Source organism: Podarcis liolepis, assembly GCF_965112155.1.
Source record: "Podarcis liolepis genome assembly, chromosome: 12".
In the NCBI taxonomy this organism is placed as follows: domain Eukaryota; kingdom Metazoa; phylum Chordata; class Lepidosauria; order Squamata; family Lacertidae; genus Podarcis; species Podarcis liolepis.
In genome coordinates, this window is record NC_139563.1 from 10,477,209 (window position 1) to 10,502,794 (window position 25,586).

At 40.9% G+C, this 25,586-nt stretch overlaps 1 protein-coding gene across 1 annotated transcript; it reads right to left on the reverse strand.

Moving 5' to 3' along the window:
* Positions 1-6,385: 6,385 nt before the first annotated feature.
* EXOG (exo/endonuclease G) lies at positions 6,386-25,569 on the reverse strand. Its single transcript, XM_083467325.1, has 6 exons — positions 25,155-25,569; positions 21,833-21,982; positions 20,700-20,839; positions 20,018-20,094; positions 18,943-19,054; positions 6,386-7,354 (listed from the first exon to the last, which is right to left on the reverse strand). Exons 1-6 carry the CDS (start codon positions 25,363-25,365, stop codon positions 6,893-6,895), a joined length of 1,152 nt encoding a protein of 383 aa, XP_083323451.1. The 5' UTR covers positions 25,366-25,569; the 3' UTR covers positions 6,386-6,892.
* Positions 25,570-25,586: the final 17 nt, after the last annotated feature.

The following is a 25,586-nucleotide window of genomic DNA, read 5'->3' on the forward strand; positions in this document are numbered from 1 at the left end:
AAAAAAGCTCTCTCACACAACTATACATGCCAGTCCTCAAGTTTATGCCTACGGAAATAATAATAATAATAATAATAATAATAATAATAATAATAATAATAATAAAATTTATTATTTATACCCCGCCCATCTGGCTGGGTTTCCCCAGCCACTCTGGGCGGCTTCCAAAAGAATATTAAAATACTGTGATACATCAAACATTAAAAGCTTCCCTAAACAGGGCTGCCTTCAGATGTCTTCTAAAAGTCTGGTAGTTGTTGTTCTCTTTGACATCTGGTGGGAGGGCGGTCCACAGGGTGAGCGCCACTACCGAGAAGGCCCTCTGCCTGGTTCCCTGTAACTTGGCTTCTCGCAGTGAGGGAACCGCCAGAAGGCCCTCGGTGCTGGACCTCAGTGTCCGGGTAGAACGATGGAGGTGGAGACTAGTTTTAAAACATGCAGTGAGCCTCTTGTGCAAGAGCAGAAAGCTGAACATGCCTTTTAGCAGTGCTCAGGGTGCCTGGGCAGGGATTCACTGCCCAGCATGTTTCTTTGGCTTCCAAAGCAAGTATAAATACTAATAAATTGCAGTTTCTGGGAGCTTGTGACCAGGACTTGTAAACAGGGACGTTTGCGAGGGTGTTTTGAGGGGGAGGCCCAGCAAGCTGTGTCACAGTATACGTAGAACCAAGAGACACGGACAGTGATGGAGCTGTCTCGGGAGCCGCGCCATGTTTGTCTCCCTGCCTGAGAATGTGAGAAACCACACCTACAGCAAGTGCAAACTGGTTGCCTTGCTGGAAGAGGAGATACATCAACTCAAGGTCCACCTATCCACACTTGGAGCTATCAGGCAAGATGAGGAATTTCTCCATAGAGCAGAGCAAGTTGAAATATCTGAGATACTCCCTGGAAAGTGAAGTTATCTCTGCTACTGCGTACTGTACTTCTGTCCATGCCTGGATTTTTCTATTGCTTCTCTTTTATTGGCATTATATTGCATCCATTTCTGAGTGTTTATCAGCACAAACCATATACACTGTGGAATAATTCGGCCTACAAAGCCATTTCCCCCAGCTCACACATCCGTCATATATGACACCCATGAGTAGGGTAGGAAAAGGCACAGCTCCCTGCCAAAAGCAGGGTTTGGGGTGTGTGTGCAAAGATGTTTTTCATTGCCCACACTGTTTGATTTCAAACCCTGCTTGCAGGCAAATGAAAATGCTTCATCTGATGTCATTGTGACATCAGATGACTGGCCCATGGGGAGTTGAGGAAGGACAAGATCCAGCCTACTGGCCAGATCCAGCTTCCCATCCCTTTTTTATGTGACTTCTCAGAAGTAAATCCCATTGAGTTCAATGAGGCTCACTTTCAGGTTAATTGGGCAAAGGATTGCAGCCTCAGTGTCATATTCTCAGCTGCCCTGAGCATTTTCTTTCACATGTAAAGGCAGGATATGAATACAGTGGTGCCTCGCAAGACGAAAAGAATCCGTTCTGTGATTCTCTTCGACTAGCGGTTTTTTTGTCTTGCGAAGCAAGCCCATTGACGGATTAGCGGATTAGCGCTATTAGCGGCTTATCTGCTGATCGGATCAGCTGATAAGCAGCTTAGCGGCTTAGAAAAGGGGGAAGGGGGGGGGACCGCAGGAACTCGCAAGGCATTGTCGTCTTGCGAAGCAAGCCCATAGGAGATTCGTTTTGCAAAGCACCTCCAAAACGGAAAACCCTTTTGTCTAGCGGGTTTTCCGTCTTGCGAGGCATTTGTCTTGCGGGGCACCACTGTACTTTAATAAATAAATGTCCTCAGCCACCTGATACCTGATCTCTTCACTGTCTCCACCCAGTCTCCTTGATGCCTGATGCCCAGAACTGCCTCCCAGAATGACCATGCAGTGCCAACTCTTCTCCACACCCTTCACAATTCTCCCCCAAACCCCAACACTTCCAATCAATGACCGCAGCAAATTTAAAAACAAACAAAACAGTTGCTATCTTTCAAAAGGCATTTCTCATCAGCTGGGGAACTAGAGCCTGGTATCAAAATATTTTGCTGCGTGAGACAGTGGCATTACTTTCACACAGTTGACGTTCCATTATGTTTTTGTGGAGATGTGGTGACTAAGAAACCAGGAGGCATTTGTATAACTCTGCACCGCTCAGCTGCTCTGTGAAATTCATGCGAGGGCAACGGGAGAATGTGGCACAAACCGAGTGGTAAACAAGGCACAGTGCAGGGGAGAAGCTATTCACAGGAGCAAGGGGGGCACATTTCCTCACGCTATCACATACTGGCTGTGTAAATGTACTCTTGTAAGTTCTCTCAATCGTTTTAGGCTTTCACTTTCTTCTGCTGCTCTCATGCGGATCAAAGGATGCTGCAGGAACATTGAGTACCAGTGGTGCTGGGGTAACGTCTGGTTGGCATCCGTCTCGGGAGAAAATGGAAGAGTGCACCTTCGGTGGTGAAGTCAAACTGCTGGAGAGTTACAGCGCCTGCTGTGGCTATAGAGACCGGTGCAGGAGAGACATGTTTCGTTGCAATTGTTGAAGGTTGCCAGCAGAAACTTCTGACAAATGTAGAAACAAAATGGCAAGGTTTGTCTTCTGATTTTTGCAGCTTATGAAATTGCACTTTAGTACCATTAATGAAAGGGACGCGGGTGGTGCGGTGGGTCAGAGCCACAGAGCCTAGGGCTTGCCGATCAGAAGGTCGAAAGTTCAAATCCCCGCGACAGGATGAGCTCCCGTTGCTTGGTCCCTGCTCCTGCCCACCTAGCAGTTCAAAAGCACATCAAAGTGTAAGTAGATAAATAGGTACCGCTCCAGCGGGAAGGTAAACGGCGTTTCTGTGTGCTGCTCTGGTTCTCCAGAAGCGGCTTAGTCATGCTGGCCACATGACCCGGAAGCTGCACACTGGCTCCCTCAGCCAGTAAAGCGAGATGAGCGCTGCAACCCCAGAGTTGGCCACGACTGGACCTAATGGTCAGGGGTCCCTTTACCTTTACCATTAATGAAACATGCAGACCCTGCATGGGTGCCTTGACAAAGATGTACTGCCTTTTTGTACACTTATCAAAAAGCTGGAATTATCTGACGTGTCGGGGTGTTCCTCCCACACCATGTTTATTTTTATTGCTTGCTCTTATACAGAGCTGCCAGTGGTTTCCCATCCAAAGGCCTGATCACATCAATAGCTTAGCTTCAACTATGCTGCTGTCATCAGGTACTCCCAGACTATTCACTGGGCCTAAGATGGTGTCCTTGTTTTTAAAATGCAATGAAAAGATGCCAAATACTAGAGGTCTGGGATAGATATAAAAACATATTAGAACCCAAAACTCCTCACTGGTTATCCCCGTTAGAGATAATGGGAGTAAAGAAAATCAACATGAGAGGAAAGTGGGGAAAATACGAAGAAATGGTGACAAACGAAGGAGGAAAGTGGAAAGTAAAACCATATGACCAGGTTAAAGTTTTTACATACGATTGGTTGCACTATTTTCAGATTAACGAAATGTTCAAAAAGGAGGTGAAGGAAAGGGGTTATGAGGAAAAAGAATCTAGATATCAAAAGGAGATAATAAATAATGAATGTAAAAATCTGTCGAAAATGTATAAAATACTGCTGGAATGGAATACGAAGGACGAGGAAGTGAAATCAGTGATGGTCCAGTGGGCGAGGGATTTCGGATACAATATCCAATTGGAAGACTGGGAAAGGTTATGGAAGGTGAACATAAAATTTACGGCCTGTACGCTTTTGAAAGAAAACATGATGAAGATGCTTTACAGGTGGTATATGACACCAGTGAAGCTGGCAAGGATGTACAAGGTAGACAACAAATGCTGGAAATGCAGACAGATAGAGGGGACATTTTACCATCAATGGTGGGAATGCAAAAAAATTAAAAGTTTTTGGGAGGAGATTTATAACGAAATGAAAAAGATGCTGAGATACACCTTTGTTAAAAGACCAGAAACCTTCCTATTGGGTATTGTAAGAAAAGATATAGAAAGAAAGGACCGCAAACCTTTTCAGTATGCGGCAACGGCCGCAAGAATTGTGTTAGCTCAGAGATGGAAGCAGGAGGAAACTCCAACGGTGGAAGAGTGGAGAGAAAAATTGATAGAATATGTAGAATTGGACAAACTAACAGGGAAAATTAGATATACCAAAGACCAAAAGTTTATTCAAGACTGGGGGAAATTTGTGGGGTATCTGGAAAACAACTGTGATGTAAATACAACGCTAGTGGGGTTTAAAGAGGCACTGTAAAGAATCAATAAGTATTGTCGATTAGAAATAATGAAGGAAGGGAGGGAAAACGGCAATACGTAAGAACGGAATGCGTATGAAAGGGAAAACTACGAATGATTGTCAGTAACGTTGAAGGAAGTCTAAAATGGATAAGAATGTCATGATATGGATAAAAATGTATAACTGGTTGGAAACCAATAAAATTTTAAAATGCAAAAAAAAAAAAAAAAAAAGAAAAGATGCCAAATACAGAGCCACCATAATTATAATCTGGCATGCATTTCTGTGGTACCTTTGCAGAAGACCTCTTTTCCTCTCTGTAGCTCCACAAGTCTTTTCTTTTCAGAAAACTACATTTATTTGCTTCCTCTGGGTTTTCTGTAACCAAGAGCATTTTGGTTTAACGTTAGTATCAGCTGCAAAAGGGATTTAAGGTGCCCCGCCCTGTTGGAAGCTTAAGACTCCAGAAGATCAGCCTTGTGATTATGAAGAAACAATGGCAGGATAAATATGGGAAATCATGTTTCAACTCTCATCTAATTACTAGAACTGACTGTTTCCCCCATTACAAAATTTCATGCCTATGGAAAACTAGCATGTCACAGAGGTTTTCAGTTTTCAATGTCAGGGAACTTTGAGAGAGAGAGGAGAGAGAGCGCCTTCAGGCGTGACGTCTTCTATCTCCATTCTTCTGAATGTGGGTATGAGTAACAAGGGAGTGCAAGGGGAGAAGCACCTCCACACGATATCTTCTTCCTCACTGCAGGTTCCTCTCTTCCCAGCCCAGTGCTATGATGGGGAGGAAAATCCCATCCCATCCTACCCGCTTATGAACGGAAGCGCAGAGGGGAAGCTGTAGGTTTTCTTGTGTGTGTGCCGCATGCCTGTCTACATTGCATGTGCTGCTGTGAGTATAGTGCAATGCCCACTTTGACTACACTCACTTTCACTTTGAGAATAAAAATGTAAGCTGTCTGTGTTCTAATAAAAAGCAGTTCCATAATTTCCTATGCTTGTTTGCTGGAGATTGTGTTGCTCCTTTGCTCTTTCTGGAGGAAACCCAAGTCCTTTATCATCTGAGAGAAACCTGTGTTATTATTGTTAGGCAGTATTATTAAGAACGATACAAGGAAGTGTTCTTTCTGTGACTTCAAGTCATTGAAGTTTGATTGTGAATTTTTTAATATCAAGGTAAGGCAGCCCCAGCAACATTTCTTGACTTTAATGAAGTGTTCCATGTTTGAACAGTCCAGCTTGCCTCCTTATAGATCAGGATGAGATTGATGAATTGCATTTTAAGGAAGGAAATTTAAGTGGTCATGAAACGATACCATGTATGACCCTTACTCCTCCTAATTTGAAGTTCTAGCTTAAATAAATCCTTTTTTAATTCTCTTGTCAAGTTTTTTATGGAATGGCGATAACAATTAGCATCCTCCTTCTGTAAAGTTTATCCATATATTTAACATGGAAAAACACTAAGTGCCACTTATTGTACAATTTTAGCTAGATTAGATTGTGGTTCCTTTGTTAAATCTGGGCCCTTTCTCTTCATATACCAGACAAGAGTGGGAAATTTATACAAAGAAGGGAAATGTAGGCATGAAATGTAGGATTTGTAACTGGGTTATACTACTAAATAGTACTGGCATGTCAGTCAATTGACCACATATCATCAGCTGATAGCCAAAATTATCTGATCAGTCATATTGTTTAAAAAATAAGGATACCACTATGTTGGCAGCTTAGCATTTTTTTATTCCATTATGGTGTCATTTGTTAGCAAGGGCAACAGCGAGGCTACTTGCACTCTAGCCCTATCACAGACAGGGGCAAACCTAGCAATGTAGCAAAGCTTCTCTTACTGGCAACCTGAAATTATAGTAGGCTGTGTCCAAACACAAGCAGCCATTGGTGGCAAAGGTCACTGCCCAGAATTCAATCTTGCTTGTTACAGGAATCAAGGAGGAGGACCCTGTCAGTAGGAACTGGCTGTTTCCTCTATAAAGTTCTTGCGAGCATTTAGACTGTGATCTTAGCTGTCAAAAGAACCAGAGATGCTGGTTGAAGTAAAACACACAACATTTTTCTCTAAGAAGGCTTTCCCCTGCAGTGTGTAGAATAAAAGCAAGACTCAAAATCTTGGGGAAACATTTATTAAAAACTTGCTTGGGAACTGGCCCCCATTGCCTGGTTCTTGAATTGTCAGTTTATACAAATAGTCACTTACAAATGAATTTGTTCTCAAGAGGCATTTCTAGAGATTTAGATGAATGAAAACAAAGAAAAGGCTAAAAAAAAATACAGCTGGCAAAGAATTATATAAATAATATAATACCATTTCTACAGCATCCTGTTAGAAAAGGAAAGTTATATCTAGGAGAGGTCTACTTATATTCGCAAGGTGACCATTTTCTATTTTTCTTGTATTCCAGAAGAGATTCAGAATAAAACTTACAACTGATGATGGATTTAGTAAAGGGCACAAACGAGTGACCTTAAGTCTCATTGCCAACCTGAGCCACAGGAGGTGTTTTAATTTCTCAGCAAAGTGCTGCACTTTCAGCATAGGCACACAACCAATGGGGAGGCTTGTCCAAGTTTTCTTCTTAGTAGTAGCTGAGTCTCTGTACAACAGTTCTTTATATTAACCAGATCTCCCTTCTCTAGCTTCCATTGATTTTTGCATTGCTAATTCCTCCTCCTTCTTTTTATAAACCTTTAAGAGATATTCATCGGGCTCAATTCCCTTTTCCTGTAATTCAGACATGATCTTTCTCAACCTTTCCAGTGTCCTTGCACTCTGCAACTTCCGAGTGGTGATGTACAGAGTGAACTCTTCCAAACTCATCAGCTTACAAGTATCAACCTCACAGATATTTCTAACGTCTTTAGTTTTATTCACCTGTGGGAAGAAAACAAGGCCTGACATTCTCTCCAGGTCTTCAATACTAACTTGGAATTCCGGCAGCTGGTGGTCAAAGCCAATAGCGTCATTGGGTACCACGAAGGCCCCAAGTACCAAAGGATCTGTGGATGCTTCACTTCTTCGGGCCAGAATCACTTTGTAAAGATGCGAGGGTACAGCCACATCATCTTTTCCAATTACCTATCAGCAGAGCAGAGAGATTATATCACTCAAACTCATCAGAAAGGAGGCCATAATCCTCCCATATCTAGAACTAAAATTTTCTACATAATGTGCAGCTGCCAAACAGATTAAAAGGAACACCATACTGAAGACTCCACTACCCCAACATCAAACCAGCTGCAGTTCTCTCATGTAGAGCTGCCAAAATAAACTCAAGCTGATAATTGACAATGTTCCTATTCATGAAATACATAAATGAAATATGGTAAAAGGAAAACGTGATGACTACCTTCTATAGTTTATAAACCAAAGACAAAGCCCATGGAATCTGTGAATAGTACAAGAGGCAATCAATATAACAGATTATTATAACAATGACACTGAAGTAATAGTACATAAGAATTTATTTGAAATGGTCTCCAATTGTAACACATGGAAATTAGGCACAATGTAGTCAAAAAAGCACTAAAAAGACCAAAAATATAAATTTCCTGGTGAAGAAGAATCTATTACAGAGTTCTTGGTGAGATCTCTCAAAAGTCTGACAAGGAGACAAGAACAGATTTTGGAGAAAGACAGTAAAAAAACATCATAAATTTTCTGTGAAAGCATGTCTACCCTGCACACAATCTGGTTAAATAGCAGTGACCCTGCCTTCTTTTATGGTATCCTGGGAACAGATTAGCAGTCTCAATTATAAAGAACAAGAGGGACAAGTGACAAAATGTAGCGTTTTCAGTTCAGGGCCATCACCTTTTCCAAGATACTGTATTCCCTTTCCTTCTCCCCTGCCCTCCGTTTCCCATATCCTAACATACGCCCCACACAGCAGCCAGTCAGCATTTTGTGATCATTGAGCAGGCTTTTTTTTTTTTACTTTATTTATGCTTATGCATCATACAAACACTAAATAAAACAAGCAAATAATACCAAAACAGAAAAAATGCAAAGCCAGAAATACAAACATAATGACATACACATAGATCACTGAGCATGTTCAGTCTTCTTTGGGCTGTTTTTTTAAGGGGTGTGTGTCTCCCCCCCTTTTTTCTGGACTTCTGCAAACCTTGGGGTTCCCCTGAGTCTACTGATACCTCACTCTTGTGCATGGATATAGCAGTTTTGGTTAAATAGATATCAGCTCTCAGAGAAGGTTTGCTATTAGTATAAATGATTCTTTGATCTTCTGGAAAGCTGACGAGTCTACTGTAGTTGGTTTTAAGGGAGCCATGACAATGAAACCATTTTAAAACTGGGTTATAGTGGTACTGTCAAGCTTGGGGAAAACATTTTATCAGGACGGTTAAACAGATGCTGTATAAATCAACAATGATGTTTGTCTTTTCCCCACAGATTGTTTCAGAACACTGATTGCAAAAAATTCCTCTTGTACCCTATACAACTGATTTGCCATTAAACTGATCAAAATGAAGAGGTGCTAAATTTGCTGTGATTGCAGGAAAAGAAAATATTTACCAAAGATGGATGTCTTTCATTCATAACACACACAAGCTGTTTTCCAGGTCATAGCTGATTACTTAAAAACAAAATGGTTTTAGTATCAGTATGTCAGACTTAGGACCAACACACTCTGCTTCACATGCTATATAATATAGTCACATATATGAGAGCAGGTTTTCACCCAATTTATGGAACTTTTTTCACAACAGTCACTGCGTGAAGACAGGACTGCATTTCTATTTGAAAGCTACTCTGGGAGTAAAAATGCTTTAAATAGGCACATAAAAGCACACTGGAGCATGTATGCACATATCTGAGGGTAGAGCAAGGCCTGGGGAAAAAACAAAAAACTGCTTCCATGTGACTAGGGGCTCCATGCTGGAAGTATGAAGTATATATTTGTGCAATATCAACCAGCTCAGATGCTACAATCAGCAGTATCATCATCATGTTGGTGGTATCATCACTGAGGGCTGCCCAGCTGGCACTGAACTGTGACAAGGTCTTTTCAGTGGTAGCTCCCTGTTTGTGGAATGCCCACCTAGTGAGGTGTGTCTGCCTCCCTCATTACTGTATTGATTTTCAGAAGCAATTTGAAAATATTCCTGTTTATCCAGGCATTTGATGGCTGAAAGGAACTATTCCTGGCAACCTTGAGATCTCTGGTTGAGATAATGGTTTTATTAACAGTTTTTAGAATATTTTTAATATTCTAAAAGTACTGATGTGTTTGCTGCCTTGGGCTCTTTTGGAAGGAAGGTGGGACATAAATAAATAAACAAATGTATTTATTTAAACAAATAAATGTATTTTAAAAAATAAATAAATGTAAAGGGTGATATATGCTGGGAGGGGAGAAGAACATTGGCAATGGAGTGTCATCCCCGTACTCAGTTGGAAGGATACGCTTGTTAAAAATTCTGGAATTCTCAAACTGATCTTCCTCCTCTTTCATTCCATTCCATGTAGCAAGTCTTGAGTGACACACAAACACACACACCACTCAGCTATGTAGATATAATAGCTTTCTTGTTCTTTTCAAAGTTACAGAACCCGTTTTGTGAACAGCGTGGAATCCTGGACTTCCACGGCTCATGAGAGAGAAGTGGGTGGTCTCTGCATGTAGGACCTGCGCCGAAGTGCCCCCGCAGGTGCTCCATCCACCACAGTTGGAGCTGTGCAACTACTGCTGCAACTTCCAGCAAGAGCTCACGAGATCTCTCCGGAAGCCGTTGCTGTGGGACCCCAGGAAGTGAGGCTTGGGGCGGGGGGCAGCAGAGCACAGCACCTTTCTGTTTTGCCTCCAGTGGTGAAATGGAATGGACCGCCTCTGCCTTCATGCACAGAGCTCTGACATCCACAAGGATCCACCAGAGCCTCTGGAGCACAACAAAGTGGTTAAAGACTGTGTACTTTTATGTGATCAGCTATGGTAGTGCTTTCTTATTTGTAATGGGAGGTAGCAGTATCTTGCACAGAAGTTGCGAAAATACCAATCAACTGACAGAACAACAACAAGAACAAGAGACTAACTCCCACCACGTGAACGGCACTGCAAAAGACTTTTATGATTATAGTGCATTTTTGAGACAGGTAATGTGCATTGTTCCACATGATTGCTCAGCCCAAGCAAGCTGAAAAAATATCAGCATGTTCATAAGCTATGTCTCTGTAGTTTTGAAAGTAATGTCTTCATTCTGAGAAGCGGTTCAAGCATGGGACTCTGGATATTTTATGCCCGAGTGCCACCTAGTGGCTTTTTAGATTTTCTAAATGGCTTTTTCTATTCAAGAGCTTGCACATCAATTTCCATAATTTAGATCCGACACACATTTCTCTCGCTGCTTGACTGAAACAGACAGAGAGCATATGCCCTTATGGTAAGTGAACAGAAAGCATCTGAAAACTATTCATGCACACATGTCTTCTTTGATTTGTGATCATCTATTCACATACAAGGGATGATGAGAGAGTCACCATTTGCATCTGCTGCTGCAGCAGCGACACAGTCTGGCCAAAGAACAGCAGTGGCCTTTTTACAGTGTCAAAGACTTGCTGTGATTTAAAAGCTAGCACAAATAAAAACAAACTACAGTATTACATAGTGGAATTTGGTCCCCCCATCATGCTATCTAATTTACTGTTTCATTTGTACGATTTGTATCCAGTCTTTCATCATAAAATGGCAGGTCACAAAATACAAAAACAAACAAACATAAAAACAGCCTTTAAAAATAATACAACTTTAAAAATATGGAATCTGGTTTTGTATATAGATTATTTATTTTAATTTTTATACAACCTTTCATTTTTTAAAAATAACCTCAAAGCATGACTCACACCTCACAGCGTAACTGAGGTGTTCTAGGAAGATACCACGGTTAATGGTATCACAAACCGCTGAGACATCAAGCAAGAGCAACAAGGTCACACAGACCCTGTCCCTCTTCCGGGTCATCCATTAGGGCAACCAAGGCCCATTCCCTCCTGAAACTCGAATGGATCTAGAATGGGTCTAGATAATTGGTCTTCCTCCCACCTCAGAGTCCTGCAAATGGACTCCTAAGTACCTTCCACAAAATGGGCACAGTAGCAACAAGATGGCGCTATCATTAGCACAAAGAGAGGATCCAAAAACACACAGTTCATAAGGAAATAGAGCAAGGCATTGCTTAGGGGGTGGGGAAAATAAGTGGTTTAATTCACAATATAATCACAGTTACAGGACATGTTGCTGAACCTCTATCAATTTTGTTCTGCTAACTTACTATATATAGATTTGTTGACACCACTGGGTTAGTTTGGAAGACTTCAGTATTGTGGGAGACCATAGAGAGTGGCTTGCCAACACACTGTTCTGATTTTGCTGAGACTGGTATAAAAAGGAACAGCTAGCAGAGGCATGCCTTTATGTCAGATCTATCTAACACAAGTACCTCTACCAGAGTTGATTTAAGATAAGGTGACACCTAGGCTTTCAACAAAGTCTCCTTGCTAGTTGATTCCAGGATGGCATGTCTGTTCCATCAGTGAAGCTTTGTCCTGGGCTGACCAGAAATGCTCTCTCCTGAAGACAGGAGGGACCAGCCACCCCAAATGTGTACAGTAAGCCACAATTGTTCAGTTATGATCATCTGTTGTAGTTAAAACCTTTTGGGACCAGCAACAAGATTTATTGCAACAGGGCATTGTGAGTGATTTATTCAAAGCTGGAAAAAATGAGCTGCTTTCTTGTTTTTGTCTATGCTTAACCACATAAATGCCCCAAATTCACCAGCCACTGCTAAATCATATTTTATGAGATCCGGTGGCTGAGGAAACTGTATTTCTGGGGCACTCACAGTGAGGGGTGCTAGCCCCATCACCTGCTATTAGCATGTCAGGGTTTTGTTCCAACCTTAGTACTTGCTTTGAGGAAACTCTTCCCATTTTGCAGCCCACCTAAAGAAAGCAGCTACAACAGGTCAACAAAGAGAGGGAGAATGCCAATTGGTATGACAGGTAAGTGTGAAAAGTGAATTACTACAACACATGAAAAAACACAATGTGTATGCATATCACTACCAGTGTCAATTACTGAAAGTATACCTGGAACAATGTTCCAGTGTAATAGCTTCTCTTGATTTCGTACTGCTGCAGAAATCTGGGTCTCATGACTTTGAATCGTTTGATGATGTGTTTCAGCTGGAATATTGGTCAAAATTTCTAACTTTACTAGACACATACCACATTATTCATAGGGCTGAATGTCAGGAACCATTGTCCCTTCTATTCTACCCTACCTGGGAGCAAAATAAATTACCCCAAACAAACTGTGTTCACAATGGCTACTGCACAACCCTGAAACTGGCATCAGTAGACGACCTGACCCAAACCCAAATCTGAACTTCATGTAGGTGTCACAAAAGCATTTATTTGAACTTAGCATTTGGTGGTGGGAATAAATGCTGGCAATATGATGGGGTTTTAACATTCAAGGCATAATCCAAATAAAGGTTGGTGTGCAGTTAAGTAATTATAGTGCAATCCTATGTTTAGTCATGATTATGTTGAGGTATAAGGCCAAAAGGTCTCAGATTCAATTCCTGGCATCTCCAGGTAGGGCAAGGGAAGACTTAACCTCTGCAACCCTACCACTAGACAGCATAGACAAAACAAACAAACAAAAACAGCTAGATGAACCAATGGTATGACTCAGTATAAGGCAGCTTCCTGTGTTCTCAAGGAGATCAAAGCAATGTAACTGTGCTGGATTGCACTGTTAAGACCCATTTATTTCAATGGAATTTAGGCACTGACTATGATTGAAAATCAATTGAATAATCATCTGCCTTTGAAACTATTTATTGATTACATTTAGATAAATCAGCATATTACCCAAATGTCAATGTAAGTGCTTTTTTTGAAATACCAAAAGTAAAATAACTTTTCATAGATCATAGCATCATAGAGTTGGAAGGAACCCATCTAGGCCAACCGCCTAAAGTGCAGGAATATGCAGCTGTCCCATATGGGGATCAAACCTGCAACCTTGACATTATTTTAATATTTGATCAATAAAAACTACTTCTAATTGTCAGAAAGAAAGACCACCTTTAACATCTTATTGCAATTTTCCAAACAAAATTAGTATTTAAAAAGCAAAACTAGTCTAAATTTGCTGTCCTATGAGTTATAAGTGACCTTTGATTAATCAATTACAACTTTCATTGACTAACTTACCAATTACACTGTAGCCCTATTTATTCTTCACTTTTTAAATTGTAAGTGGTATCTCTAGGAGTATGTGAGCTAACATCACATCTTCCATATACAAAATGTGGGTTTTGTATGGCACAAAACTGGCCTCATTTTTATGGGACAGAGAATACATAGAACTCTCTAAAAGTATCAAGTTTTCCAATACACAAATCCAAATGGGTCATAGAAGCAAGTAGTGTTTTATGCTTCCAGAAAGTCACTGAAAAACCCACCACTTAAAGCTTAGAAGAAAAAATGCATTTTCACCCAGCCTTTCCCTTAAGTTGGTAATGCGAAGCATAACAGTAGGACTTTGCCTGCCAACTGTTCCCCAGATCAAGCGTTCTTTTAGCAACATATATAAACAGCTATCATATAACCCTTCTCCAGCTGTAGCAGAGAAAGTGACCTGAAGAAACTATTAGAGAAATACACCTTTAAAAAAAGATACCTGCTCTGTTGGCAACATAAACAGGCAGAGTGTAAGAAGAAATATATCAAAATCTTTGTGAGTCAGTGCCCTCTAGTGAGTGGGCAATGCAATGCCGCCACTGTAAACAAAATTAGTGGATATCACTGGACCTTTGCCTCAGAGATGGCAATTACCTGAGATTTCTGCAGGGTATGGTCAATAGAAATCAAATTTCATCAAGACTTAGCTGCCAGCACACATTATCCACCGCTGCACACTTCGCCTTGCATCAGAGGCAATGTTGTCAGATGCGTTAAAACAACATCCGCAGAAACTCTGTGTGCCCCAGTGATCCTTTCCTTCCCGAATGTACTTCAGAATCCTTGAAATCTTGGTGGAACTCTGTAGGCTCAGAAAAATAACCTTATTCCACCTCATCCACAAACTATGTTGTTCCGCTGCAGGCAAGGCTGCGCCACAAGAACTGCCATACCAAATCAGGCTAAAGAGCCATCTAGCCAAGTCCTCTGCCTCTAATGGCGGCCAGCCAGGTGCTTCAGGGGAGCTCACACGCAGGATGGAGATAGCAATCCCCTGTAAGCCTACTACCCCTACGAGTGATCTAATCCATTTTTAAAGCTGCTGGTGCTACAGGCCATCAAAACATTCTTTGGCAGTGATGACTACCACAGATGTGGACATACAGCTACACTGGTCTGCCCTGAATCAAATTTTAGTCAAGTTCATTGGATGACCTTAGAACTGTAGCCTTTTAGAAACACATGAATCAGAGGAATTATCTTAACTTTCAAAGTGAGCCACAGACAACATTATTGATACTCATTTTTTAATCAGCTATCTAGGACCAGAATAATGACAAGGTGGGGTCCAAAAATTCATTTAACTGCAATATAACTGTGCGGAGATTACTAGACACACTATCCTTCTTGCTTCTTGCTTAATCAGCTATCTAACACCGGAATAACGAGAAGGTGGGGTCCCAAAAAATCATTTAACTGCAATATAACTGTGCAGTGATTTCTAGACACACTATCCTTCTTGTTTCAGAATAAGCCTGTGGCTTCCTTGGGCACAGTGTCTCCAATGTAGTGTTTGGTTTTCCCAAGCTGTTACTTGAGCGATGACACTGACCATTAAATATCTTCCTGAAGATAACATTATTCTAACAGATATCACCTCAGGCCTGGCCCGTTCACTCGAGCTTTATTATAAACATCCTTTACAGAAGGGAACTAACATTGGTGCTGGGCAGAATTCGCTTCTTCATTAGATTTATTTTTCTGGTTACAATTGTCTTAAAACAATATGAAGTATCCACTACTCCATTACTCTCTGGATTACTGTTGTTATTGGGTGCTTTTTACTGCTTTTGTCCTTTTTACCCAGCTTTTCAATCTCAGAAGGCTGTATCAGGAGGAGACTTCAGGGAGCTCCAAGTTAACATGAAGTGAAACCTAGACTCCGAAGGGGCTTCTGCTTGATGTTACTTCAGTATTTACTCCCACTTTGGTCATATGTACTGAAATAGGAAAACCATCAAAGCCAATGAAATATAGGACCTCTCTCTTGACCTGGATATGATTGAATCCTTTTGTGTCCCCCTAAAAGGTGTAGACAGTACCACTTGGCAGCAACAAATGTATTGTGTCCTGCCTTCATTGTTTAAGGTAATTGTCCTTGAAATTAATGAGAAAATGATAACATATTCTTAGGAGATATTATTAGCATTCATATTAATTCTGCATCCCTCCTTCAGACATTGTTATTCTTTTGGAAGGATGTTTATCATTCCAATCTTGTGAATTAAATAGAAAATCTGCCTACTGTGTCTATCACACTCTCTTGTTCCCCATCAGCATATAATTTATTTTTTTTAAGCATACAAAATTTCTTAGCAAAATTATGAGTTGGTACTGTTAGTGATACACTTATTTATTTTCTCACAATGCTATAAAAGCTACTAGTAATACAGGGTTGCTTTTTGTAAAGTCATCCCCCCCCCCAAATGTACAGAATATTTGCAGAGAAAATGCCTGTAATTCTTGAGAAATCATAGAATTGTAGAGTCGGAAGGGACCCCGAGGGTCATCTAGACCAACCCCGTGCAATGCAGGAATCTCAGCTAAAGCACCCATGACAGATGGCCATCCAGCCTCTGCTTAGCATCCTCCATGGAAGGAGAGTCTGCCACCTCCCGAGGGAGTCTGTTCCACTGTCAAACAGCTCTTACTATCAGAAAGTTCTTGTTTAGTCGGAATCTCCTTTCTTCTAACAAGTATCTATCTTCTAAACTCTTTCTTAGAAAAAATTATATTAAGTTCTTCCGAAAAACCCTCAGTGAAAACAGCTGGTCAAAGTTCTTCAAAAACTGTTTATGACAGACAGACAGAAAAAAAGTTTGTGGTTGTTGTTTTTTAAAAACCTTGTCATTAAAACTCAATTAAAAATATTTGATAAAAGCCCACAACTGCTTGCTAAGGCTGGCGGGGGAAGCGTTTGTCCCCAGTGTTGTACTCAAATCTTTTTCAGATCAGTAATTAGTAAAGTATGATTCCCCAGCATCCCGAGAAATCCATCAGAGAAGCATAATGGTTCAAAATGTAGATGATCTGACCTTCCTCAGAATGAAAAATCCTGAGGTTTCATACAGGAGGTTTGGTAAGACCCATTATCCACATGCTATTCACATTTTTAAAATAAAGCGAACAGAATAATTCAACATCATTAACAGTGAAAGGCAAACATAACTGAATAGCTATAATTGAATAACAAGGCAGACATTAATTAATGTGTATGCTTAATCAGCTAATTCACAAGCCATTTAGATTTAAGGCTTTGTAGTTGGAAAATCCCCTCCTAAAGGGTAAGGGCAGTTCTGTAAGAGAATGACCTGCCTAGAGGGCTTGTATAAATTCCCTTCTTTATTTGGCTTGTTTCATCCACTTTAAAACTGTTGGGGGAGGCAATCCAGGGCATTCTCCAACTCAGGGGGAAAAGCTAGGGATCTGATCCACGCTTATTTAAAACAAATCCAAGCCAGTAAGCCATTTTTTGGTGGCAAATGCTTCCTCAGGCAGCTGGAGCTGATACATTAACACATCAGCAAGAGCCTCTGATAAACAGTGGGCTGCATCCAAGCAACAGATTCACAAAGTAAACCTGATAAAAATCACCTTATAATGTTTTTAATATGCCAAAAGTCAACGTGAGAAATAATCTCTCCGAACATCTTGCTTTCTGGTGGATGTGTTTCATGGCAAAAGCAAGCCTGAGTCCTGTAGGACTTTGTTCTCAAGAAACTGTGCATTGCTGGTGAGGGGAACCTTTGGCCCTCCAGATGTTGTTGAACTTTGACTCCCATCATCATGATAACTGTGCTTGCTGGGAGTTGTAGTTCAGTAACATTTGGAGGGCCAAAAGTTCCTCACACCTGGTGTATAGAGATGCTGCCTAATATGGTTTCTCACAGCAGCACTGCATGTATTCATTTGTGAGAGTGATACTATTTACAGTCTTGTTTGCAAAAGAATTCTTATTTTTGCTAAACATATTCTGTTTTATTCGTAATTTATCTAGTCGTTCTCATTGTTTAAATTAAACATAGTTAGGTTAAAAATAAAAGATCCAAGTCTGTCCATATACTTCAGCAATGAAATCCCCTCAAAGAAGAGACTTCCAATGAAATATAAAGCATATATAAGGGGGGGAATCCAGAGTCTGGGAATTATGGGTGACAAAATTATAAACTTTGCATTTAATATGGGTCCAATCTTAGTGAAATGTAGGAGGAAAAATGATTGCAAAAAGACAGATTTAGAAACAAAGATCTGCTAGCAGACAAAAGTCACTAAACTGACATTCTCCAGAGAACAGCAGTATATAAAGCAAGATGCTGTCATTTTGATTTGCTCTGGACGAAGATGGAAAACCTGCTCCTGCCTCTCCAGTGACACAGAAGAGATTCTTCCTGTTGGCATTCTCTTTTACGTTTTCAGACACACATTTATATTCTGCAAATGTGTCTCCCAAATATCAAGTGTGGTCATCAATCTGTATTTGCAACAAATGCTTCACCAAGGCAGACAAAACGATGGCACAGACCTTGAGACACACCAAATTCAGCCAACAGATAGCAGCAGCTTCAGATTAATTTCTTTGGTAATGAGAAGTAAGTGGTAACATAACCCAAGCAAGGAGAAATGCCATAAGCAATACTTTGGGAGTTCCTCTTTTTTGCTTAAGAGATCTAAAAATAATCACATGTCCATAAGGGCAAAACAAAAACACAAAAACAATAGTATGAAGCCATTAATTTAATAGTTAACTTTAAACAGTGCACAGCCACTGGCTGAAAACAATTTAAGTGAGCTTGAAGAGGATATTGCTATAAATCAGAGCTAAAATAATTAATCTATGCATGTTCGTTTGTTTTTTTTTAATGTAAAGCGTATTTTAATCTCGTATTTCTAGAATTCACAACATTACTTGCATCATATTAAGCAAGTCACAGAACTTCACTTTTCTGGATGCATAATTTTGATTTGTTTCACACACAGTAAGCACAGCTCTGTTAAAAATCCACCAACTGATTCCTAGTATCTACTGCCTGCAGAGATAGCATGCACTGCATTGCCTCTTACTCTTCTTACTCAGTTCTGTTTGCTGCCCACAAACTGTCACTACTCCTTCCTCACAATACATGACTTCAATTTTGCTACTTGGGCCTATTCTATGCATGTGATCCCATATTTATATTCATCAGCTGAGACCACAAAGCAAATTCAAAAGGACTACTCATCAGTATAAGGCCTCAAATCGTGCAACCTTACCACTGGTTGTTATTGCCTTTCTTGCACATGCAGTTCCAAGGCTGCATCCAGTTCGACTCCTAAGAAAACCTGCATGGCAGAAAACCCCCAACAAAATCAAAGAGGACTTTGTTCCAATTATATGGCTAGGTTCAATAGCTTACCTGCACAACCCTTTTTTTCCCATCATCATCCATCTGAGGTAATGTCAAAGGTCCAGAAACAATCCAGACATCTTCAAATCTGTCAGTCAGTTCCCGGCAATACATTTCTAGCCTGAAATTAAGCCAAAATAGTTTAAAGATATGGACTAGCCTGGGTCTGGGGAATTCCAAACATACCTAGAACAGAGAAGGGCAGTGGGGCATTTTAGGGATGGGATAACATTTCCCAAGCTAAATATATTAAGTAAGCATGATGAGCAAATGTGAGCTTTAATTTTCAGTTTATTCCTATATGACACTTTAGCTCGGCAACCAGATCACAAATCAGGTCTCTGCCTTGTTTGCTTCCATTCATATGTATCTTTGCACATGCTTGTGTTATTGTTTGGTCTGTACCTTGGGGAAGCTATTAGTGGAAATGCTTTGTTTCCAACATGCTGAGTCAATACTTTAAAAAGCCAATACTTTATTTGCACCTTTCATATTCAAGCTGATTGGTAGAAACGGTGCTTTGTTTCCAACATGCTCAGCAAGTAGAGGTCAGAGTGTATCTGTTTACAATGAGTAGAAGGCAGAGACCCATTCCTGGACTCACCCACTTAGTAGCTACCAAATTAACAGAAACCATTATCATACTGTTTTCCCTGCTTGAAGTGAGCTAATTCTATTTCTGTGCTAGTGTGTGTCTAATTAATTGAATTCCATTCCATTCCATTGGATTTGTAGGCTTTAAAATGCCGTGCACTGTATGCCTTCAGGAAGAGAAATATTATAAATCTCAATAAATAAATATATGAACCCTGGACTAAGGCTTAATATGCTTGCCACTTTCCCTGGGCAGCACTTCTCTCTTTGCATAAACAGACTATAGGAGCTTTCTGGCTAGATGACCAGAATGCTAATATGTGTGTTCCTCCCCAGAGAAAGCTACATAGTTTCTCTAGTTTATTTCTTTATTTTTGGTGCTTCTTCCCTTGCCTCCCTCTCTCAGGTTAGGCTGACACATTAAAATGTTTAAAATATCACTAAACAAAATTTTACCTTGAATTCAGTTAATCTAGTAGTAGCAATTTACCTATTCCAGAATCCAGCATTATTCTGATAGTTCTGGGGTACAATGTTGGATAGATAAAATGTTTCTGCCATAGCCTTCTGTAAGAAAAAAGAATTGTACACTAAATTTTGGATGGATACCCAGACCTATTTAAATGCTCAGAATGAAACAGAATCAAGCAGTCATTTATTTGTCAATGTTTATCTCTTTCAGCAAGAACCACTAAGAACATTCTAATACATTTACACACAGAACAACAGTGCCCCAACATCAATCTGTTACATGATATATTACATTTCAAAACCGGTGCCTTCAAATTCAATCTGCTGTTTAAATTACCCACTTCCCCCTGGTCACTACGGCTAGCACAGTCTTCCCCAAATTGTTGGTCTTCAGATGTTCTGGAGTACCTCTCACTATCTCTAATCAATAGCCATATTAGCTGGGGCTAATGTGAGTTGTAATCTAAAATGTCAGTTGGGCGCCAAACTGGAGAAGGCTGGGTTAGCAATGTTTTCCAGTTCTCTCAAAGCACTTTCACAGCTCTGTCATTGATTTTAGGAACCATGGATTCTGTTCCAGTCCTATGTTTAAACTACTGCCTAGTTCTGCTGAAAACATGATGTACAAATTGGTTTTAATGTTCTCCCCCCCCCCCCAAAAAAAAAGAAACAACAAGCCAAGAATTAAGTAGCAGTCCTACTGGTGAATATTTGTTATCCCCAGCTGGTGCCATATGGCCTCGTGACCAACCACTCCCGATGTAGTCTTCATTCAAGGCAGTGAATATTGGAGGGATGCCAGGATCTGGTCTAAATTTGCAATGTTTTCTGTCCGCATTGCCTGAGGAACAAAAACAAGTTGTTCAGCAAACCTTTTCTTTTTTTAAAAAAACAAAAACTATACTAAATGCAACTGACAAAACTGCAAAATAAACAGCAATCCTAAACAATATCCTAGAATACAGTCCGTTCACATGGAGCACTGACAAGGCTTATTGATCTCCATTATTATCCTGTGTGAGCTGGCAGTGTGCATTCAAGACTCCCATGAAACTCTGCATTGCAAGGAAAAACCAGTAGGTGAGCTGTCTTTCAGGGAAGATTGTCCTCTATTACTGATGTTTCTCACCGAGAAATCTGGTAAGCCTCAGATGAGTCCTCTACTCCTACACACATCATGTGCACTTTGCCAATCACCCTACATTGCCTGCAGAGATCCTCATGTTTAAGGGTCACAAAGGGAAGAGGATCTAGAAAGGGGAGGAATCACATGGAAATGAAAGCCTTCATTGGCTGAACAAGTCCATATCAATGATAAACAAAAAGAAGGGGTTACTTACATTGACTAAAATGCCTACAAGCTTGCACCAAAACTAGTAGACATCCATAGGATATGCTCTTAAATTCCACAGACATCCACTAACTATCTTGCACCTACTGTATCAATTTGAAGTCTCACCCATAGATGCAAATAATATTTCTGGGCTAGCAAGAAGCACCTTCATGCTCACATATGCTTTCTTCAGGATCCTGACCCATAGAGGCAAAGCATCCCTCTTTTGTACCTCCTGCCCAGCCACTTCTGCCAACCACATCTATGAAATCTTGTGCTCTTTACAAGACTATTGAAAGCTAGTCTATGTGGAAAACATAATTTACCCATCTGACAGAAGAATCCTATATGCATTTTTTACTCAGAAGCTCCTCTATGGTCAGTGAGGCTTACTCTCAAACAAAGGTCCTATTACTCGTGCACAGCCAGTGAATTGCTTCTAACCCACAAGTAATAAATTAATTACAAGCAATGAACAAATGCACACAAGAGTTCACTTACCCAAAGTCTTATGTTTGGAAATATGTTCAATCACCCATCTAGGCACTCGTTTTGCCTGATCATAAGATAATGCATGATTGGTGTAATGTCTGATTTGTGTTCCAGCTGCAGGAAATCCATACTTTTCCAACACAGTCTCTGTTATGGGTTCTAAGAGAGAAATAAAGAGTTTTAAGGCCAGAACATGTGGGGTTTGTTTTCTCTCACTGAAGAGTAACCAGAAAGGCGTCAAATGCCTAAGAACCCCATTAACAACTGAGAATTTACCCAAGACTTACAAAACCCTTTTCATTTCTGGTAGTTTCAAGTGTATGAGGCTAAGCTTTCTTTCCATGCAAAGCACCACATACATGGATGGTACCAGTATTATTGCAATGCGCTCTATGTAGGGGCCAGGGTGGGATGCTCGTTGGTACAAAATGCTGCAGCTTGACTGCTGATGGAGCCAGACTGCTGCCAGCAAGTTACACCAATGATTATAAGCTTGCACTAGCTACCCTTATGTTACTGGGCCAAGTTCAAGTTTCTTGTATCAATTTTTTTAAGGCCATTAACAACGGGGATCCAGAGTACCTTCAGGGTTGCCTGGCTTCTCAATTGCCTGATCACTAAGACCATTAAAGAAGTCTCTGTTAGTTGTCCCTCATAGCTCACTCATGGATTGTATTCACCAGGAACTATGCATTCAGTACAGTCAACTGATTCTGTGGAACTAATGATTAAAAATTCACCAGTTTTAATCCTCACAACGACCCTGTGAGGTAGGTTATGGTGAGAGAAAAGTGAAATCACTAGCCCATGACCACCCAGTGAGCTTCTTGCCTGGTCACTGTGATAATCTAATTATCATTAATATTATTGTATTATATTTCCCTACCACCCTTTATCTGAAGATCATAGGGCAGTTTATAATATAAAAACACAAAATACATACCATAATAACAAAAGCCTAAACCTCAATTGAAATGGATTAAAAAATCAGTTTCTTCCAAGAGCACCAGGATCTGGTCTGCAATCACCCGTTCAAGAACCTTTCCCAAGAAGGCCCTCCTAACAGTGTGGTAAGTTCTAGTGATCCATCTTGATTACCCAATGCAGAGCCTTTAACGTAGTGGGTCCTACTATCTGGAACACCTTTGCCCTGGAAATAAGGCATGCACTAAGTATTGCACCATGTGCTTTCCACACATGCTAAAAGCTTTAATTTTTACCCAGGCCTTCCTAGATTAGTCTGCAGGCGACAATTTATAGTATAAACTGTGTTGGTTTGTGTTATTTTATTACAGTATGTACTTTTGTTCTGAACTTTTGTACAATGTTTTGTGGTTTTCAAAATGTTGAATGGTTTATACATGTTTCAAAATAAAATAAATAATAATAAATAATAGTTGAACTGGAAATTGAACCTGGGCCTCCCTAGTTCAAGGCTGATACTCTAACCACTACACCACGCTGGCTTATCCAGAGGCATGTGGGGGCTACTGATGGAAGCAGAATTATGGGCTGGGTTGACATTTGATCTGATGTGTTCTAACCGCAGAGGAGTCCTGCCACAAAAAGAGATAGGACCAACCCAGGCATCACCCAACAACAGAGAATTTGAAAGGGAGGTTGATGAGAGCCTACTTCACTTATCACAAAATTTAAAACTTTCTATCCTTTCAAAACACAAAACATTTTAAAATGTTGTTGGGTTGAGAAGTGATGTGGGCTTATTGTGTACTTGTAACCTTTTGCCCACCACTTCAGATTGATTTTTTGATAACAGTTATACAAATACACTTAATGCCACCATAAAATGAAAAATATGTCATTGCTAGCAATTTACTGCTGGTGTGATACAGCCAGACAAAACCACTTTCTCAATACAGCGCTGATTGATTTTCAATGTATACAGGGAGAAAAGTGGCAGATGTTATTTTTAATTCAGTTTATGTTTAACAATTCAGGAACAAACCACAGGTTGTTTGGTTCGATTTTTGTGCCATGTTAAAAAAAACACCAGTTGTTTGCATTAAAAAACGTACTACTTTTGCAGAAACAAAAGCGAACAAATGTTTAAAAACAACTTATTTCAACGTAAATTGTTATAAACAGAAAGCAATAGATAAAAGAAACAAATACTTTGTTCTCTTGTGCCCAATTTTTTCAGACCATGCTGTAAAATGTAACTAGCATGACTCCTAAGGGCCTACAATGCCATATTAATGAAAGGCAAATTCACTGTAAATTTGTGCAATACTTTTTTTCTTTAGAAATCGCTAACAGGGTTTTAGTGGCTAGAGAGGGAAATTTTTAACTAAAGATGGATAGATAAGAATGGGAGACCACCAGGAGTCCTATTTAAAAGTTGAATCTAGATAAACTGATTTTTTTTCTTTAAAAAAAGATATTTAAGTGTTGAAGAGAAATGTAAGCATTTGAGGAAATGTGGACATTTTATTTTCAACTGCTGGCCACTGTAGAAAACAGTATGGTGGGCTAAATGAGCCTTTGGTCTGATCTTGGGGAAGAGTGATAATCAGCTCAGTCACACAGGGTTTCCAAAACTTGGGTCGCCAGCTGTTTTTTGGACTACAACTCCCATCATCCCTAGCTGGCTGAACCAGTGGTCAGGGATAATGGGAACTGTAGTCCAAAAAAGCAGGCGGAGACCCAAGTTTTGGAAACCCTGGTAGAAGACAATCTGTCCCCAGGATATTCCCCAATGGCATCTGCCTGAAGCCCTGGGGAGCCTCTGCCAGCCCATGTAGGCAATACTGAACTGGATGGTGCAACGGTCCCGATTCAGTGCAAGGCACCTTCCCATATTCCTATTTAATTTGAAACTGCGCCAGATCAATAATAAGGTAAAAGGTAAACACCAGGAAAACAACACGGAAAAAGCTGGAGAAAAGTCAACAGCAAAAACGTCCAAAACAACACGAGAAGTTTGGGGTTTTTTTAAAAAAACATGGCGCCCAAATGCTACCCAAACCGGTGCCCGGCGGGAAAACAGAAAACTCTTCAAATTATCCCGAAACTGTCGAAATTAGCTGTTGCTAATCCTTTTATTACCAAAAAGAAAAAGATGTAAGCATTATATCAGCAATATTCCTCTCCGGTCTCCTTTTTTTATATGATGCTCTTTAGTAGAAAGCTCTGCGGGCGCAGAGCCGCCGCTGACTGAGGGCTGCTTTCTGTATAGCAGGCCCCACATTCCCCCTCAGGCGCGCGTCGCCAACGGGCGCCCTCAACCATCGCTCCGGCCGCCGTGACCGGAGAGCAGCGCTCCCGCCAGCGAGCCGGGTCGGCAGTTGCGCCTGCGCACTCGCTCGCTTACCCTCCTCAGGCGGCGTTGGCGGCGGCGGTTGCTGTTTTGCCGAGGCGGCGGCGGCGGCCACGGAGCTCTGCAGGGCCGCGGGTGGGAGACGGGGCTCCCCGAGGAGTTTGCGGGCAGTCAGCGCAGAGGCCGCGGCTCCCAGCGCCGCCCCGCACACGAAGCCGCCGAAGAAGCGGCTCCGGGCGAGGCGGGCGCCCAGCGACCCGGCCATGATAGCCGGCCTGAGGGAGGGGAAGGAGCCTTTCCGCCTCCGCCTCTCTTTGCTCCGCCTCGTGAGGGGAGGAAAAAGCGCGCGAAAGCCAAGCTCGCCGCCGCCCTGCCTTCCTGAAGCGGGGCAAAAATCTGCTATCCTCACTTGTACAATTAAGTACTACTGAGACGGGTTGAAGAAAGAGCCCATAAACTTATTTACTACAGTAAAATGTCCCCCCC